Source organism: Heliangelus exortis, chromosome 20 (assembly GCF_036169615.1).
Source record: "Heliangelus exortis chromosome 20, bHelExo1.hap1, whole genome shotgun sequence".
Lineage (NCBI taxonomy): Eukaryota > Metazoa > Chordata > Aves > Apodiformes > Trochilidae > Heliangelus > Heliangelus exortis.
Genome location: NC_092441.1, coordinates 6,599,262 through 6,615,532, shown reverse-complemented (window position 1 = coordinate 6,615,532; position 16,271 = coordinate 6,599,262). Strand labels below are relative to the sequence as shown.

Below are 16,271 nucleotides of genomic sequence, written 5' to 3'. Positions count from 1 at the left end.
CCAGGAAGTTCTGGAGCGGGCGGCCACCGCCACGACCTCCGCCGGGAAATCCCAGGATGTAAGAAATCCCTTGCGAGACCCTCGGCTGCGCTCTCCAGCCACAACAGAGACGAAACATCCAACTTCATAATGAAAAATAGTAAGATAAATTAAAAAAAAAAAAAAAAAAAAAAAAAAAAAAAAAGGAAACGAACCCCCCGAACAAACCCATCCCCTCAACGCCAGCGCTTTAAGTTTTTTGTGAGAGCCAAGGCCGGTGTCCCAGGCTGCGCCGGGGCTTCAGGTGCAGCAGCCCCGGGTCGGTACCGGCAGCCGGACTGGCCGGAGCGGGGCAGCGCGGAGGGACCAGGCACCCGGTGAGCGGGAGGACCGGCGAGCACCTGCCAGCCCCACCGGAGGAGCTCCAGGAGCGAGCCCGCGGGACGACACAAAGCCCAGGAGGGGCGGGCAGGGTCAGCTGCCGCCCCAGCCCTCCGCACCGAGCCCTGCCGGAGCCCCACCAAGGATCCTCTTCCCCCGGAGCTTATTCCATCCACGGCCCCGCATCCTCCGCGGAACCCCAACGAGCCGCGCTCACCTGCGGGGCCTGAAGCCGGCCCGCCCCGGCCTCCCTCCGTTCCGCGCCCGTTGCCCCTCTCGCCTGCGCGGCGGCCTCTGGGCACCTCCGGGAGGGGCGCGGCGGGGCGTGGCCTCTGGGGGCTCCGCCCGGGGGAGGGAGGAGTCTGGTATGCAAATGAACCCCAGCGGCGGGCTCACCTCCCCTTGATCTGGCGCGCTCATGAATAATTCATTAGGCCGCTGGCTCAGAGCAACTCGGCCACGGTCGAGCCCCCGCCCCGGGAGGACCCGGGAACGCAGCATCGGGGGGACCCGGGCCGGGTCGTGTCAGTCTCCCTCCTCCCGGTTCTGTTCGTCCGGCAGCTCAGCGAAGTGCAGCGCCTGAGCACGGAACGTGCCGACCTTGCTGCAAAAACAGAGATGGAAAAGCTTGACGGAAAGCTGAGGGCTTAGTTGGGAGGAGCCACGCAACTGCCGCTACCCTGCCACACAGGGGAACGAACGGCTGGGCGAGGAATCGGTGGCTATGTGGAGCGCGATGGCAGTCCAAGGTCTGAAATTACCTCTGCGAAGGTGCCAGTAACAATCAAAGTTTCAGCCAAGCTTCCAAAAGTGATGCTTTTCAATTAAAATACTCGTTTCTGTCATCTTCTTGCAACATCCAGCCAATTTGCATCACAGGCCAAAATGAAGCACTGGTATCAGTCTGCATCATAATCCCATCCTGGTAAAGGCATGGTCTGATGTTGTGGTGCTGAGCAAGGCAGCCACAGTTTCTCAATCTTCCCTGCAGTGGTTATTAAATTGTAATTGTTTTGTGCTGAATCAGGGAGTCTCTGCCCCAGCGAAACTCACTGGGTGGCTCGCATAGAGTTCATCGATACAATTCCACCTTGGCATAAGCAAATGAGGCAGACTGAAATCAACTGGAGTGAGTGTGACCTAATTCCAGGACAAGTGTGAGGACTGTGGGTCAGAGTGGAGCTCTTCTGGCGGCGCCTGTTCTTAGAAACTTTCTTCCCACTTTTAATCTGCAAAACAGTCTGGGAGAATGCTGAGGGCACAGACTGGAGCTGCCAACAGCGCCTGAAGACGACTGTCAAGAGCAAAAGCACTGCTGGAAGGAGGAAGAGAAAGGGGAAGGTGTGTGGGAGGAGCTGTCAGACCCTCGCCTCAGCAGAGCCCTGCTGACTTCCAGCATCTGATAACAGGGGCGTGTTCACCAACAGGACCAGGCACAGTGCTTGCAGCAGATCCCTTGCTACCTTGACCCCGCAGGTGAGATGGTGAAGTGTCCTGAGCCGACAGGAACTGCACGTGGATGTAGGGACTCCTCCAGGCTCGAGTCATGATGCCCTCCCAGGGAACCGGGATGTGAGAGCAGGGTTACACAGCCACAGGGTTGTAAGACCATGAGCAGGCACTCCACTCACCAGCTGGTCCCAGCAGCCTCCCCAGGACTGTTGCCCTCTGCATAACCTATTAAAATTTCTGCAGGAATTAAGAACCACACTAAGGAGGTCCACACTGTTGGAAAACGCTTTTTTATTGCTCAGCCTTCTCCCCACCTCCAAAGAGAAAACAGAAATTATCAAACAAAACGTATCTAGACCACTTGCTATTAGAATTTGAACACAGCCATGCACAGCAGACTTCATGGCATCTGTCACCAGCACTTTTGCATGGAGGCTAAATCAAATTTGGTACATGGATATCCTGGTGGAAAGCTCCCACAGGCTGCAAAAGAGCCTGGAAAGCAATGATTTCCTCAGTTTGGAGCACAGCAGCCACAAGACTGGAAGGCTCATGGGAGATTTATAGCTTCTTTCTTTACTCAGGCATCTCTCACTTCAAAAAGACAAGGATCCACAGCCAGGAAAGTCAGGCTGAAACAGAGGGGGCTGCAGTACAGTTTTGGTGATAGTGTGCTGATACTGGTGACCAAACTGTAAGGTGGTGTAATGCTGCATGGCCCAAATGCATCTCTGTGCAGCTGCTACAGCATGAGGCAGGGGTACCACCTGCAATGCTCAGGGTGGCCCCTGGCTGATGAAATAGCATTCAAAGCACAGTTTCCTCTTCTCAAGAGCTTGGAAACTTTACTCGCTATGGCTGAGAGTTACGGCTGTGCCTTTTTCTGATCAGAATCTGATCTGATAGTTGTTGGCAAACATAAATGACAGAGGCTCAGGACACCACCACTGATCTGATCAGCTTATTATGTCCCTGACTGACCTCAGTGACTCTCCAGCCATTCAACTGGTGTAGCAGTGGTTCTTAACATGTGAGATGAGGATCACCAGCAAAGAGTTTTCTAACAGTCCACAGGTCAGCCAAAGATGACAGGGAAAAAGCAGACTAGTGGGCTGTGTGGTGAGAAAGCTGGAGAATAGTGGCTTTGAGAACAAAGCAGCATGTATTCCAGTCCAGAAATGCCCAGCTAAACACACACATTTATTTGCTGTAAATTTTGCCTGAGCCATCTGGTTGGGTGAAGTCTATAATAGCAAATAATGTGATTAACTACCCAAGGTTACTATTGTAATATTTCATTAATCAAAAAAACAAATCCTGAGTAAAGCTCTTCCTTTCATCTCCCACCATTTCCACAAGTGACAGCACCTTCAGGGATAAACATCAATTGGCAGCTTGAATTCCTTTAGAGAATAAAAGGCAATTTCTCCGTGTTCCACCAGTGCAAAGACCACTGGGACATCCCCACTCTGACACGTAACCTGCTTCAAAGCCCGAAGGGATGGAACCTGCTCGTCAAAGCTGCAGACAGAAAAATATCCCATTGTTACCAAAGCAAGAATACAGAGACAAAGCTGCCCTGGCCAGCAATTACAGCTCACTTTGCACTTAGGAGGTGGGAGTGACCCTCCCAACCCCTCTCAGTCAAAGGAGGAGGCTGCCAGCCCTGACAGCACACTGCATGCTGGGAACTGGGAGCCATCAAATCCTTTGCCAAATACAAGGGAGACTGCACACTGCTCCATGCTGTCCTTATTAGATATGGCTCACAGGGTTGCTGGCAAACTGCCTTTGTGCTAGGAAGATCTTTAGGTTGCTGGGATCAACATCTGACCTGCTTTCCCCTCTGTTTAATTCTGCAGAGTCTGCTTGCTTGTAAAGGGAAATATTTATAAAGCAAGGATCATCCTACTTGCTCACAACAGACCTTTGTAAACTGCATTACCACCAACCCCGCTCTGGTGACTACAGCTGCAGAGCACGGAGCAAGGACAGCTTTAATTTACACCAAAATCAGAAAAGGCAGAGACTGAACTTTGTACCTGCCTATGGAGCTTAAGTATCAGACTCTGGATCCAGCAAGAAAGGGGATACCTATCCTCTGCTTCTACTGATCTTATAGCTACATTTGACAAAGATCAAAATACAAAATGCATGGCCCTAACCCTGTAGTGAGCCCTGGGGAGGTACATCTCTGCAGAAACCCACAGGGATCTGCACTGGCTGAGGATTCAGGTACATGCAGCTCCCTGCATAACTGAGCTGTACGTGAGTCTCACAAGCATTTCATAAATACAACCATAGCTTCTTATTCCTGACTCCAGTAATCCTCAGAGATGAGCAGCAAGCAGATGACCAAATAGTGTGGGCTAAGCGCAAGGGCTGGGAAAATTGTCATCCACAACCTCAAACAAAGGAGGAACAGAAAGAGGGGGGGAAAAAAATCCTGGGCAGGACCAGCCTCAAGTGAAGCACTCTGGTGACCTGTACAGCTCACAAGATGCTGGGTCATTTACACATCATTAGGACTTCATTTCCACAACACTGCTGTGCTTCAGGACACAGCATAAGACTCATGATTACCTCCGAACACACATCCTGACATAGGGCTTCCCAGGGTTTGTCTTTTTAAACTTGGCCACAGCATCTGCTTGATACACATTGAAGTCTATCTTCATGCCTCCCGAGTCCTCTGTCAGCCTACAGAAGAGAGAACATATCCATAAACATATGGGATTGAAACATTCTAGGTATAGATACAGCAGAGGAAAGTAGGAGCAAAAGCTCCTGGACTCTGTCAGTCTGGGCCCTTTGAAGGGCTTGGCTCCTCAAAGGACTGACCTTCAACTGTTCTTAATACTTCTTCCCACCCTACATCTGCCACACTCCCTTCTTTGTGGACCCTCTTGCAAGAATCACCAACAGATACAGAGGCAAAGCACTGTTCTGCTCTACAGGGACTGCATACAAACATCACATGGGGTCTTTGAAGCAAGAGCAGAACCAGAAGTCCTAAAGCCAAGGTTTTATAATCACTGCAGCAGGGATGGCAGCATACTCCAGGGATGAGGCACAGGTGAAACCCAACTAGACTTTTTCAGATTATTTGGCTGGGATGCAGAGAGGGAATGGCAAAAAAACAGAGCAACCCCAGTACTTCATGGAAATGTCAGCCCCTCGCTACAGATGCCACAGGGCCATGGAGCAGAGCGCTGCATCCTCTCAACATCCTGGATGCCAGGCAGCTCCCAAACTGCTGCTGAGAGCATCGTGCAGACCTCACAAGCAGGGACTGTCACAAGACACCCCCTGTCACTAACAGCTACGAGCTGGCTGGCTGGATACTAACCGGGAGGCTCCATCCAGGATGTGGGAGGGCTGCAGCACGCTGATCTGCTGGAGAAGTGCAGCTGGAGGGAGAAGGAACAGGAAAGGATCAGACCAGCTATTTCTCTCCCAGGGCACTTCAAGCAATCTACCACCACCCACAAGCCTTCCTCCTCCAACAATGGCTGGCAGCACCACAGTCACCACTGGCTACTTCAAAGACCTCAACTTCCTCATCTCCTCCCAGCACACAGCCCAGAACACCCTGCAATGCTTTGCATCTCGTTGGCCCTGATTTCACATGCCTAACAGCCTAGCAGGGAGGACTGCAATACAGTAGGACATGGGGAATGGATTAGAAGACCTCCCAAGGCCCTGTTTATCCTGGCACTTGAGTGGGCTATAGAAAGAGATGGAAGGCAGAGGACAAAATTTCTTCTCGCTCCATGGCTGGCTTCCTCTGTGTCTACTTTGTCTTGGCCTTCTAATGAGATTTTCCTTTTCAAGGTCCTGTCCCCTAAACCACTGTTCAGCTTCTCCATGTCACCCCTGTTTGCTGCTGCATAACAGGCAATCTTTCACAGAGCTAGGGGAGGAGGGGAAGAGTGTCCCTGTCAAATTCCCAGAACAACCACCTGGTGAGGTAGCTTCATCTGGCTGCAGAAGCGGTGTGACAGCTTGGTCCCAGAGATGTGCTGGTCGTTTCCAAACTCTCTCTTGGCTCCTCTGCTTCAGAAGGGCTTTGTACTCCTGCCAGTTGGAGCAGCGTCTCACCTCCTGGTCAGCATTGACACTGCTCTTGTACCTGCTCTCCCTTTCTTGCCGCTCCCTCTCCTTCCATGACAGCTTCTCCCGTCTCTGATTAATGCGTGTGCACCACCAAGCTGCATCAACCTCCCTCCCTGGCACATTTTCTGGCAGGAGCCCACTGTCAGGTGAGGGCAGATGTGTGCACGGCTGATCTGGGGCCACGTTTGGCAAGATGATGGTGGTAAAATCCCAGCGGGGTGCACGGGTGCCAGGGGTGTGTGCCTGGTGCTCTCTAGCCTGGCTCCTGGAGGGCCTCAGGGAGTCCTTTTGTCTTGTAGCAAGAGGAACCGAGTTTGACTTCTGTCCACTGCCAGCATCTGATTCCTCTGGCTTCTTTGACAAGGGCTTTTCATCCACAGGAAGGCAGCTGGATCCTCCACATTCATCTCCAGCTTTTTCAGAGGTTCCTTCAGCTTTCGGAATGTCCTCAGATACCTTATGTTTCTTTTCATGCAACCTAAAGACAGGAGGAAAAAAGACAGGGAGAGTGTGTGGTGGAACTTCATTCCCTTTGAATGCTGTCTCCTCCCTGCTAACAGGAAGAATGCAGTCTGCCAATCCTGAAGGAAGGATGGCAAGAGTGGTAGGAACCTCCAGACAGGTCTGCAAACCCTTGACAAAAACCTCTTGGCTGGAAGGAGGGCATTTGCTTGTGTGACAAAATGAGAAGGGAAAAAAGCAGACCAAAAGCAAGCAGGGAACACCAATGGCAGAATAAACTTCTCAGCAGTCCTGTATGAAGTTTGAGTTCAACACCCAGGAAAATCCCAGCCTTGATCTGTACAGACACATTCCCAACCTGCCATGCAGCCTCCACAGAGCCCATATGACCCAAACATGATGGACTTCAGCCAAACCAGTACAGGCCAGGCAGAAACTTTCCTGTCAGCACCATTTACTGGTAAAAGATTCAGTCCCTGCCTCCCAGAGGATGGGGCAATTCTTAAACCCACAGTTTTATCTCCCAGTTCAGTTCCTGCTCAGGCAGGAAACGGAGTTGCTTGTTAAAAGAGAGGATTTGCAGACTAGCCTGACACTCCCCGTTTCTTAAATGATGATGCCACCTACTGGAAGCTGTCATAACTATTAACAGAATTGGTAATTATGCCAGGTTCTGTATTTTGGCAACTTCTAGAGGCCATGTGCAAGAAGCAGGAGCCAGCTATGCTCCTGCCCATACACTGCACTGAAGAGGTGGGTAAGAGCAAGGTGGGCACTGCTGTGTCTGCAATCCCTCTAAGAAAGCGCAAGAGGAGACAACTGCCAAGTGTTTCTTCTGCACCAATCTCTACCCTTTTTATTTTGGAATCTCACCACTGCAGTTGGGAAGCTCAGGGGTGGTTTGTCCCTGTTAGCCTCGCACGAAGTACAGATGTGACCAAAAGGTCAGAAAGAGTTCAGGAAAAGCACTGCACTGCTTGGGGACAGCCAATAAGAGCTGTGCCAGACAGGTCACCCACAGCACAAAAGGCTGAGGATGCTGTTCCCAATCTGCAAAACCTGGAAGCAGACAGAATAAGGCTTGGGCCACATCCTTACCGGGGGCTGGAACTCCTCCTCCTCTTGCAGTGGTGTTTCCCAGAGCTCTGGCAGTGACTTTCCAGGTTCAGTTGCCTCTCGTAGGGAGAAAGGACAGTGCTGTAAGGAGACACCAACACAAGCTGACAGCAAGGCTGGGCAGTGAAATGACCCTTCTGCTCAGCCCCCAAAGTACAGCAACAAAAACCTTTCTTCCAGGCATAGAAAATCCACAGGCAGGACCAGAACAGCCCACAGTTCATGCCCCATTTCATGCTCCCAATCACCTCCTCAAGAGGGAGGAGCATAGAAGGGTAGAGTGCCACTTTGAGCCTTTAATCCTCCCAAGAGATGGAATGCAGGGTCAAAGTCCTCTTCTCTGCTGTTCCACTGGGGCCCTGAAGTGGGCACAGAGCTGCTCAGGGTTTTCGGAAAGAAGAAAGCAGCATGGAAAGAAAAAGCTGGTTACCTGGAGTCGAATCTCAGTACAATATAACCCAGTTGCTTCAAGTGGCTGAACACCTTAGAGCAAAGGAAAACAAGAGAGTTAAATGACTACCCTAAAACCCAACATTTACTTCAGTTCTGCTATAAGGTAAACACAGTCACTGGCAGAGAAGATCCAGCACAAAGGTGGGAAGACAGGAACTGATCTTTTGGAAAAAGATGAGAAGGGTAAACTGAGAATAACTCTTCTTCCCTCCTGAACTGCTCTCAGCCACTGGCTGGGCTCTCTGCCTCGATCCTCCCTGAAAGAGCTGGAGGTCCCAACACACCTGGTAGTGTGACAGGCTCATGGCCTCCTGGGACAGCAGGGTCTCATAGCCTTCCTGGATTGACATGGGCAGATCTCTGTAGAAGAGCTGAATATAGCCCTGCAGAAAAAAAATTTGGTGTTGAGAGTTGCAAGCAGAGGAGCAGTGGAAGCAATCTGGTCTCACTTGACTGTCTGCCACATTTAAATTTCTTTCTACCACACACATCAGGAAGAGATGCCAAGTAGCAGCCCCAAAGATCTCTGCTTCATTGTAAAGCACATACAGCTTTACTGACTGCTATATAACTCCCATGCCAACACCCTTCACACAGTAAGATCTTAGTGCCTAAATGTGGCCCTACCAAGCTGGACACAGTTTCAGTAACTCCTATCAGCTTCTTAGAGAGGCACAGAAAAACCATGCTAATGAACTTCTGAAGACTCCCATTGCAAAATATGTAAGAGACACTGGGGACATGGGAGGAAGTCAACTTCTGACAGAGGAGGCACTGACCAGTCTCAGGATTTCTCAGTACCAAAATTTTTATTCCAATTAACTCCTGCAAGGAACAGAAGATCTCATCTCAAAGATTGGTTTGATCTCATCTCCAGAAATTCCCACAATGGTGTGTTTTCCTGGACTGGGGAAGTTCAGTTCCCTGTAGCTTTTGGTTAAGAAGCAACTGATATATAAATGTGTGTTTCACTGCAAAGTAGACAGAGATCTCAACAGAAAACTTCATAACATGCTCCTCATGCTTCTCTTGTTTCTGATAAGTAAGCTGACTTACTAGCTGCCCTCTCCTAGTCTCTACTGTCAGATCTTCACAGGAGCAGGTTTAAGATGATACCAAGTGGATAACCTGGGCACTGATCCAACTAACACACAGCATCATCAACACCGAGGCTGTTCTGGAGTACAAGATATAAACCCATGGCGTGGAGACAACACCATCAGCAAACAGACCAAAAGAGACAATTCCTCCAGAACCAAATGTTTACCAGCTGCTCAAACTGCAGCACTCACCAACTTAAGCCAAGTGATTTCAGACTTCAGTCTGAAGTTGCTAAAGCTCCTCCAAACACTAAGGAAGGACCCAATGTCCCCATCCACACATAGATTTCCTACTTACACACTCCAGCAGGTACAGAGCTTCCTCAGGCAGCAGGCACTGTTTGCCATGCTTTGTGAACCCCATGGTGTGCCAGAACTTCCCCTGGAACAGAAGCACAAATTCCTGATGGGCTCCTGCTGACAGAGAGGCTCTCTCCCATTTCAAGCAGCAAATTAAGGAATCTGCAATGGCCAGTGGGAGATGATGGCACTGAGCAGACTCTGCAGCAGACTCACCGCAGGGGACTGCAGCTCTACAATGCCCTGTTCTGGCTTCCACTCAGCTTTCACCAGATTCCCCCTGAGAAAGTTAAAGATTAGTTTGTTATTACCAAGCATGTCCTACAATCAATTCCTACTGTGGCAACACAAGCAGCTCAGGAAGGTATCAAAAGCCAGCAAACTTCCAGGTGGCATTACTACAGGCCGAGGGCTTAGACAGACAAAATCTTCTGGATCTAGCAGAACCAGCTGAAGATTTAATCACCAGCAGTCAGTGCAGAGTGTCTCCAGACAGCACTGCAGACATCTGTCCATAGGATACAGCAACCTGCTGGAGAAGTGTGGCCATGGTGTATCATACAACAGTTCAAAAGCTACCAAGACTCTCAAACACCTATATCCCACCCACGTGGTCTCACAGGAAAAATTAAACAGCTGAAAAAACGTGGAGGGAGACTTTGCAAGAATGCAAACGCACTTTTAGCAACTGGCCCAAGGAATGAGGAAGTAAGACAGGAAGGGACCAACCCCGGACTTGTTCTATGTGTTTAGTCAGGACTGCAATCTGCCCGACCGCAAGGAAACCCAAAGGGACAGAGTGCTGACCCCACAGCCATGCCAGCTGCGTTCTGCTCATTGACACCCCTGGCACAGACAGCCCCGCGCTCTGCCCGCCCGACACGGTCCCTCCCGGGGACAAAAGCAACGTCCAGCCCCGTCAACATCCTTGGGACCCCTGGGACCCCCGGGACTCACAGCCGCTCCCCCCGCTCCTCGGACAGGAGCTGCCACTCCTCCTCCCACCACCGCCGCAGCTTCTCCGCCTGCTCGGCTGAGCCGTCGGGGAGGAAATCCTTCTGGCCCCCGGAGCGCCGAGGGCCTTTACGGCTGCGGGGCGAGAGGGGAGACACGGTGAGGGGAGACACGGTGAGGAAAGGCCGTCCCAGCACCCACCCACCCACCCACCCTGCAGCCGCCGCCTCCCCCCGGCCCGCCCGAACCTCAGCAGCTGCGACCCTCCGGACTCCATGGACACGCGGGAGCCACTTCCGTCCGCCTTCAGGCAGAGAGCAGCGAGGGCAGCGCGTCCCCTGGCGGCTCGGAGGGCTGCGAGTGGCGGGAAACGAGGATGGGGACTCCCAGCGGACCGGGGCACCCACTGGACCGGGACACCCACCGGGCCCGGTACTGAATTGCACGTCGGGCCACGGAAGCTGTGTGCTGATGCCGTGCCAGGGCTGTGCACTGGAGGAGGTGACAGCTGGGGTTGGACCCGGTGGTCTTTGAGGTCCCTTCCCAGCTGCCGCTCTGTGGTTCCGTGACCCGTGACAGCGCTGTGTCCCGAGAGAGTTGGGATGGGCTCGGCCCAGCCGCTGTCACTCTTTCTCCACAGAACTGTGAAGAAAATAAGGTGGAAAATCTCACAAGTGAAAATAAAGCCGGGAAGATACCTCTCCCGTTACCACCAGGGGAGAAAATACTCGACTCTGAGGGAAAAAATGATTTATCACTGGTAAATATTAGATACAGTGTGGGTATCTGCTCCTGCAGGGACTCCTCAGGGTGCTCCAGAGGATTCTGCTTCAGCATCTTAACCTTGACCCTCTCCTCTCCTCTCCTCTCCTCTCCTCTCCTCTCCTCTCCTCTCCTCTCCTCTCTTCTCCTCTCCTCTCCTCTCCTCTCCTCTCCGGCAGTGCCACTCTCACACTTTGTCCCCTCACTGCCACACAGCATTTTTCCCTTTTTAAGCACATGTCCCCAGAGGTGACACCAGCATCACTGATGGGCTAGGCCATGCCCTGCAGTGGGGCTCTTGGAGCTATCTGGAACCATCTGGAACCATCTGGAACCCCAGATGTCTCTCAGCCCTGATGTCTCCTCACAGACCCCCGCAGCCCCCAGGACAGAAGCAGGGGAAGGAGGGTTTTCTCTTTGTGACTGTCACTATTTCTCAGGCTCTGGCAGTGGCCGGGGTGGTTTTGGTACCACCAGGCTGTGTGAAGCATCCAGCAGTCCAGCCAGGCTGCAAAACGAGGAACCCTCCCACAGCACAGCCTCACATCTCTGCTGACACACTTGGATTCACTGCCTGGGGAGGCCTGAATGGACCTGAAGGGGAAATGCAGAAAGTTCAAGTTTCACCTCAAGCCCATCTCCTGTTGCTGTGGCAGAGCTCGTAGGAGTCACCAATACAACTTTCCCCTCACCAGAGTCCCAGGTTCCTGCTCTGGTTTCCCAATAACCGTCCTTTGACAAGGTGCCAGCATAGGCAGATGAATGGAAAAACCATTCCCCTCTGTTTTCCACTGAATGGTTTAATTTTCATTTCCTGCTTGATTATTTCCTCCTTCTAAATTGAGTCTTCATCCTGCAAGGGGGTCAAGTGATTATGGTCAGTGGTGCCACTCTGCAGCACAGAGGGGGATGAGGACTCACAGAAAGCACAAGGGACAGTGGGCTGTGCAGTGGCAGTGCTTTTTCTCCCTGTTTTCAAAAAAAAAATGTATTTTGGAGGCTACTTGGACTGCCTGGTTTTAACATAATCCCAGGATGCCATATCCTGTGGCTTTCAACTTACGGCCTGTCACCCCTTTGTTTAACTCAGCCTCCCCTTAAAATAGATGTGTTTAAATTGCTCCAGGAAAGGCTCTGATCCAGAATTTGCTTTTGTCACCCACTGTGATTACAAGACCCAGAAATGTCAAGACTAATCTCATTTCACTTTTCTTTTCAATACTGGGATTTTAGCTGTCACAGGGTAGGGGTGGGGGGTCCTGTTCCTCACAGGGCATCAGCAGAGCCTTGCCCCTGGTAGGACCCACAGTTGTCCCCAGCTGAAGCCTCTTAATCAGCCTTAATGAACTGATTGTCATCAGCTGGGTGTGGGTGGTCCTGGAGGGGCTGCACTTGCTTTTCCTCGCTTACAAAAGGAGGTGAGTTGAACTTGCTTTTTTTCTCTTCAGTTATTTTTCTGGGATTAAGATTGTGGTGCTCATGGTAGGTTTGCTGTTTTTTTCCTTAAGTTTGGGGTCTCTTTCCCTTTGCTCTGGGTGGGACCCTGGTGCTTCAGTGCAGCAGCTGTGCATGGAAGGAAACCTAAAAAGCAGTTGGTGGGGAGCCTCTACTATGAGTCTTTGTGGCAGGACTGTGAGAAGGTGGAGAGCTGTAAGATGTGTTTATTTGAACTAAAATAAGGGTCACTGAGCTGGCCAGTGGCAATGCTTTGCTTTGAATGATCTGCTCAGGTATTCCTGTGAACTGAAATAGGATGGACAATAGCCTGTGAGTCTGGAGGCTCCAGGAAGGAAGAATTATGGGGGTGTGACACCAAGTAGCAGAGAAAAATCCTGCCTTCATTTTCTGGATGGCATGTGCCAGACATCTATGGAAGAAACTGATGGTGGAGGCCATGGCTGCTCCTTAATCTCCTGTGGAATATTGCCCTTCCCCAAGGGCTTGGTTTGACTGGAGGGACACAACACTGAGTGCAGCAGCACTGTGCACCAGGACCACAGGTTCTCAGAGCAAGTAAGTGTGGTGGTTTTACTCACTTTTTTTTTTTTTCTTCTCTTGTAAATAGAAAAATGCTGTTAAAGTGTAAAAAGCCTCCTGGAACTGAAAATGTGGGCAGGTTGCCTCTTCAGAGCAGAGGAGCCTGCTCCTGTTTCTCCCTCCTGCTGATCCCAGGTCTCTAGGGATGAGTGGAACAGAGCTGCTGTGTGAAGGGATGGCTTTGAGCCCTTTCAGTCCCTTTCTGTTGTGTCCAAGTCGTGTTTGTGCAATCCCTATAATCGCAGATTCTTTGCAGTTAACTCCTGGGTGAACTTGGTGTAAAGTAAAACCAGTATTTTTTTGAGAAAGCAGGAGAAAGTATGGTCTTGGGATTGTTGTTTTTAGTTTTGTGTAGCATGCTGGGCACAGCCACGTGGGGGTTGTGTACTCTGAGCTGAGCTAAAGCAGCTCTGCCAGGTACAGCTACAGCTACCTGCTCTAATCCTTGTGTTAACAACTCCTGCAGTTTCTGGCATCACACTTTGGAAACATTTTAGTACCTCTGCAGAAACCAGCTGGGCCTTGGATGTTCATGGCTCAGACTTCATATATTTACCAACAAATATTACCTTTTGGAAAACAATGTCTGAGATGGGTAACGTGGCCCACTTCAACTTCATTCCAATCCATGAAGCATGTCCTGAATCCAAGAGATTTTGTGTGCTGGTGCTCGATATGATTTGAGACAGAGAGTGCTTTTACAAATTCCCCAAAGCTGGCAAGTGCTTAAATTCTTGTCTATTGCAATGCATGTGATGCTATCACAGTTGCTTAGCTAGTAGCCTCACTGTTTAACAACTCATCCCAGGTTAGCAGTAGTTCAGCATACAATTGCCTAATTATTGTTGTACTTAATTATGTTCAAGAGGAAAATATCTCAATTCTCAGCTTCTCGAGCATCTTATAGACAATTTCTTCCAGTAGAACTTAAGGGAGCATTTAGCAATCAATTACAACAGGATTTGGCAGACCTTAAATATGCATTAAAGTGCTTGGTTTTGGATGAAAAGCAGATAACTGTGTCAGGTGTTGTAGCTTGTCTGGGAGGTGTGGGACCAGTCTGTTTTCTAGCCTTACCTGGGAGTTTTTGGCAAATTCCTTGTTGCTGTAGGATGCATGTGATGCCTGTGATTGTTCCTGCAGCATGTTACAGCTGGGAGTTTGGGCAGGGCATGGGAAAGAGCCTTTTGCCCCAAAAGAAGATCATTGTTTAAGGTGTCTGCGATAAACTTTTATTGTCACATGTCAGAGCTGGGATTGGGATGAGGTTTTTAAGGTAAAAAAAAACAAAACCAAAAAACCCAACAAAAAAACAGATGCCTGTCTTTGAGAATAGGATTTTGGGGATTTTTGCCTAGCTAGTTTGTGTGTTGTGTGCACTGGCATCTTCTGGTGACTGAGAAATGGAGGAGCTTAAATTTCACCTTCTCAAAGTTTGTAGAAATTGCCCTGCTGTGACCATCTACAGACTACAGCACAATTCTTGGGGCTCTGCAGCAGGAAAACTGATAGAATATTTGTAGTGCAAGTTTGTGGTTGGCAACGAGCTGAGGCCCCAAGTAATGATCTGAACCTGTGCTTGCTCAGGAGCAAGGGGCAGCTGGGGGAGCTCCTGGCTGCTCTGGGGGAGTAGTTTGTTCTGATAGCTGCTGCTGTCAGTCATCCTGGGGGCACTGAACTTCACAATAGCAGTCACTGATATATTTGTTTTTCATTTAGAGCTGCAGGGGCACTGCTTGTTCCCCAGTGGCTGTTGCAGCTCACTGAACCTCTTGTAAGAAGTGCTTCAGCTTCCTCAAATGCCAGGCCCAGCATGAAAGGCGTGGCTGTAACATGTCAGGAGGAAAAGGTACCTGTAGATTTGCCTTTTAGCAGAGTGAAGAGTTCAGTGGGTATCTGCAATGGGAGATAGAGGACATGATGGAAATGGACCCTCTGCAACTTCCTTTGATCCTGGAGTGGCTTCTTGGCTCCTGTGCCAGCTGCTCCCTTGCTTTTGTGCTGCTGTGCATCAGGAAGCACAGTTCAGTGGAAGAGCTCCAGACACCTGGGCCTCAGGTGTGGCTTGAGTAGTTCCCATTAGCATGCAGTTAAATCAACAGCTTTTATTTTATTTATTTCAGACTGGCACTGTGAACCTTTCACAGGCCAACCATGAAGCTTTAAAAGCTGAGAGATGGGATGGGTTGAACTTGGGACCTGGCTGGCACATAGTCTTTGTATGAAGTGCTCTGAACAAGGTGCTTGGGAAAGAGAGGTGAACAGAAATGTTTTTCTCCTGAAAGCCTCATTTTCCTTTAAGGAGTTCCAGATGTTGCTGAGAGCTGTCAGTAGTTGTAGGAATGAGTAGATTTCAGCAAGAAGCTGTTCCAGAAGAAATGGCTGTGCAGCTTGAGCCAGGTCTAACTTTATCCTAATGCATCCAGAGACACTACTTCCTTGGTGCACTCCTACATTGAGATTGAATTTATGCTTCTTCCTGAGCTGACTCTGAAATACCTCCTAGCAAGCTGCCTGGCATACAGGGGACAGCATTAGTAGGGAACCAGTTTTGTTGGAAATCATCTGTGATGTGGGTTTGCAACAATTGCACCAGCCTAGCAGGACGGGGTGGGAACAGGCAAGGTTAAGCTGAAATATACCTGCACATCCCAAGGTAACCCTGGATACAGAAACCTTTCTGTTCCCAGTGTGCAGTGCTGTAAGAGGATGCCTGCAGCCAAGCTGATGTTACAGTGTGCAGCACTCCTGAAATATAGATGGGAGCCTCCAGGGGTTGTGTCCCTGCCTGTTGCTGCTGGGTGGGAAGGAGGAATGGTTTGCAGAGTGGGGAGGAAGGGCAGGGGATGTGATCTCTTCCCTCCTTGGGCAATGGCAAGGCCAAAGATGCTAAAATTGCCCTACAGTTTTGGCATTGGTTTTTTTGTTTTTTTGTTTGTGGGTGTTTTTTTTTTTTTTAAGGATGTTGAAAGCTTGGAAGGCATGTAGGTGGAAATACCTTGGAGGGAGGGAATGTGAGAACTTAATCTGCTTAGTCCGTATCAAACTAAGGACTGTGTGACTTAATTACACTGTAAGTACTTTCCCAGATAGCAAAGAGCATTTTAATCTTGGAAAAAAAAAAAAAAAAGGCACAATGAGAGCCTGTATCTGAAAGGT

General features: G+C 50.1%; 2 protein-coding genes across 5 annotated transcripts in view; both read right to left on the bottom strand.

Moving 5' to 3' along the window:
* LLGL2 (LLGL scribble cell polarity complex component 2) overlaps positions 1–694 on the bottom strand; it is a 33,724-nt gene extending 33,030 nt beyond the window's left edge. For 3 of the 4 annotated variants that reach the window (XM_071764540.1, XM_071764542.1, XM_071764538.1), the window contains exon 1: positions 578–670. The gene's annotated coding sequence lies outside the window, so the exon portion shown is untranslated. Of the gene's footprint in view, positions 1–577 lie in introns of all 4 variants that reach the window. The other variant, XM_071764543.1, reaches the window with a different exon arrangement.
* Positions 695–2,083: 1,389 nt separating this feature from the next.
* Positions 2,084–10,957, bottom strand: TSEN54 (tRNA splicing endonuclease subunit 54). The gene is made up of 12 exons (XM_071764544.1): positions 10,562–10,957; positions 10,317–10,448; positions 9,576–9,639; positions 9,358–9,441; positions 8,244–8,342; positions 7,937–7,989; positions 7,489–7,587; positions 5,775–6,406; positions 5,162–5,222; positions 4,396–4,512; positions 3,174–3,333; positions 2,084–2,161 (listed from the first exon to the last, which is right to left on the bottom strand). Exons 1-11 carry the CDS (start codon positions 10,588–10,590, stop codon positions 3,183–3,185), a joined length of 1,521 nt encoding a protein of 506 aa, XP_071620645.1. The 5' UTR covers positions 10,591–10,957; the 3' UTR covers positions 2,084–2,161; positions 3,174–3,182.
* Positions 10,958–16,271: the final 5,314 nt, after the last annotated feature.